Source organism: Vicia villosa, linkage group LG4 (genome assembly GCF_029867415.1).
Source record: "Vicia villosa cultivar HV-30 ecotype Madison, WI linkage group LG4, Vvil1.0, whole genome shotgun sequence".
NCBI classification, from domain to species: Eukaryota; Viridiplantae; Streptophyta; class Magnoliopsida; order Fabales; family Fabaceae; genus Vicia; species Vicia villosa.
The window spans coordinates 174841554-174844903 of NC_081183.1; the positions used below are offsets into that span (position 1 = coordinate 174841554).

The following is a 3350-nucleotide window of genomic DNA, read 5'->3' on the forward strand; positions in this document are numbered from 1 at the left end:
AATATTTGAGTTAGTAAAATGGGTGGATGCAACCAGGTAATGAAGATCACTGCAAAAAGATGGTAGAATCTACTACACTCATCAGTGATGATGAACTTGATATTTCTCACAACGTTTCACCAGATACACAACGTAGTGGAAACATCTCTCTTGCAAAATATTTTGCTGGACAGAAAGGAAAGGACTTGGATCACAATCCTGCGCACAACAATGGAAATACCAAGAGGAAAAGGAGTTGTAGTGTTGTTATGAGTAAGTCTGATGATGATGATGATATCAACAACCTTAGAAGAAGAAAGAAGAAAGAAGCTGATGATAGCATAACAGAAGCTGGACATAAGAAAGAAGAAAGAAGATCCAAAAGGGTGAGCATCAGGCCAAAATATCTAGAAGATTACATCACAACAAGTTCTGTTAAGAGGAGCTGAGTTGAGTAGGCAATGCTCTTATTGGTTAGACTAGATCTTGCATGATATTTACTAGATTCTTAGTACTAGTACAATTCTCTTATTGTAATGCTATATATAATTCCAAAATGTAATGAAGAAAGCAAGTAAGAAATTAATCAATCATTTCCTCTCTTGTTTAATTCTTAGGAGGTTTTCTAGTCCTCGAAATCTAGAATTATCCTTGCCATTATCAAAAACTGTAAGCAAAAATCGGGACGATGAAACATCTTTCGGTAGACGCCATAAGGTGAAGGAAGTATCAGCAAAGTATTCCAGCAAATGATGGTGGCACATTAGAAGAGATATAGTGAGGAAGGTAGCTTGAGTGATTTTATTGTTGATGATGACTTTGATGTATCTGATTGTAGAGACATGTCGAGATAAGCCTAATAGTGACGCGGAATCTAGTTCGAGTGGCTCGCGAGATTTATTACAAGATAATTACAATGTTTCTTATTAGGAAGATGTATCTGGTACGAAAGACAGTGAAATATTTCTCTGTGAACATGTTCTGCAGCAGAAAAGGGAAAAAATATTGACTCCAATAATGACTAATTCAGCTAGGAAAATTTTGATAAAGGTGAAGATTTCTTGTAACTCGAAAAACGAAACAGGCTCGTAATGTTGTGATAAGTGAATCTGAAAATGACGATAACGACGATGATCTGCCAATTGGTAGATTTCTAAGGAAATAAATGTGAAAGAGTATGATGATGGTGGTGATGTTGATGCTAATGACGGTGGTGATGATGACGATGATATGCAAATTAGTCAAGTTATAAGGATGGAGGAAGCGAGTAGGCGCAGTCCAAAGCGTCTAAGAAAATGTTTAAGCAAACCAAAAAATGATGAAGCTCATGATGATGATGATGAATCAACAGAGTGAGGAAGGAAACTTGAAAGGTTTTATTGTTGATGATTTTGATTTTGATGTATCTAATTGTGAAGTAACTGTTAGAATTTTTGGGTCATACATGTAATAAATTAATGTGTTAGGACCATTATTTAATTAGCCGAATTAAAGTGATCTATTTAATGTAAGGTTTATGGCTAAGGATGTAATTGTCAGGAAAGATATTATGTAGATACCAAAAGTCTTATTTATATTTTTGTGATGGGTAAAATTGAAATAAGAAACCTTGAATAATCGTGACCCGTCATGGAAGGGCATGAGATTCTAAACTTGAATAAACATGACTCTTCATGAAAGAGCATGTGATTCTTATAAATAAGGGGTTATGGTCCCCAATTGTAGACACTAGAAAAATATCATAGAATATTTATTCTCTTCATCCCATTGAAAGAGAAACTAAGGAATTAAGGAATCTACAATTGGAAGGTCATTTTTCTATCAAGATTATCTTCTTCTCATTGAAATTATATCGATCCTAAAGGTACTCTTCCGCTTTCTATTTCATCTTGAATTAAGTATGGGTTCATAAAGTTTTAATTAATTAAGAAAATTTCCAACAAGTGGTATCACAGCCACTCATACTTGATTCATGTGTGAATTTTGATAATTCTTGATATTAGTGTTAAATCATTGGATTATTGAAAATTAAATTTTATCAAGCAATTTCATGAATATGGATATTTGATTGAATTGCTTTGAGTTACGTTAAATTTAATGAACTGTTTTCTTTACTGCTAATTTTCATTTGATCCTAAATTGTCCCACTTCTATTGTATTTGTTCAATTTTTGGTCAATTATTGAAAATAGAAGGATGCGACCGGTCACGTGAAATAAAGGTTGTTTTCAATTGGTTTTTATTGAAGTAACTGTTCATACAATTGAAACCCATTTGCTTGTTTCTAATTAACGTAACAAACAAAATTAACAGTCTGTAATGTTCAGAGACTTAAACAAGTTCACATTTGCATAATGCCAATGGTCTAAAGAATATTAATGAAAATTAATATACGGTATAAATATATTTCAGTTTTAGAAATTAATTCGATTCAATTTGTCCTAATTTTAAATTAAAGTTATTTGACATTTTAAATGGTTTTATTGTGACTAGAAATCACCAAAGTGACCCTTCTTTTATGGATTTGAACATGAGAAATGTTAAATGTTAGTGTGCATATGTTTCTATGCAAGTATTAGTTGGCCCAAAGGAAAATTGATATTTGACATGATTATATACGCACACTTTATAATGATAAACATGTGATAATTTTAAGGCTTCATATGTGAATGATAAATCAATCCAAAGAGTGGTTTATTATTTGACATTTTTTATTATCAATGTTGGATTGTTATAACAAGAGTATCACTAGCAATTAATATTATTGTCCAAAGACTTGATATTGATGGTGCACTAGATATCTTGAGATGAGTTATGACATTATTTGAGCATATATTATTTGAGTTTATTCATGATTTATTTCAAATTGTTAGTTCTAGTTTTTAAGGGTGTCAATCTTAAGGACCGGAAGAAAAATATTTTAATTGTTTTTTGGCTGCATGGATCTTGACCTTGCATTAATGATAACTCATCCCCTTCTCCTATAGACTTCAATACCTTTAATGAAAGGAAAATTATGAGAAGTGTGATCGCTCTAATCGCATGAGTCTTATGATCATAAAGTGCGGCATTCCAGAGGCATTCAAGGATACTATATCTAAAGAAATAACAAATGCTAAAGATTTCCTTGCTGAAATTGAAAAGCGCTTTGCTAAAAGCGATAAAGTGAAAATAAGCACACTTCTTCAAAGCTTGATTTCTATAAAGTATAAAGGCAAAGGAAACATAAGAAAGTATATTATGGAAATGTCTAATATTGCTTCCAACAAATTTAAGGCACAAAAGCTTGAGTTTTTGGATAATTTACTCGTGCATTTGGTGTTAATATCTCTTCCTGCACAATTTGATCAATTTAAGATAAGCTATAATTGA

At 31.9% G+C, this 3350-nt stretch overlaps 1 protein-coding gene across 1 annotated transcript; it reads left to right on the plus strand.

The window, feature by feature from the left end:
• Nucleotides 1-3020: 3020 nt before the first annotated feature.
• Nucleotides 3021-3350, plus strand: LOC131598355 (uncharacterized). Its single transcript, XM_058870968.1, has one exon. The coding sequence runs from the start codon at nucleotides 3021-3023 to the stop codon at nucleotides 3348-3350; it is 330 nt and encodes a 109-aa protein (XP_058726951.1).

Bases quoted from the DNA above. Each gene is read 5' to 3' on its own strand.
- LOC131598355 (XM_058870968.1), top strand. From the start codon at position 3,021: ATGAGTCTTATGATCATAAAGTGCGGCATTCCAGAGGCATTCAAGGAT.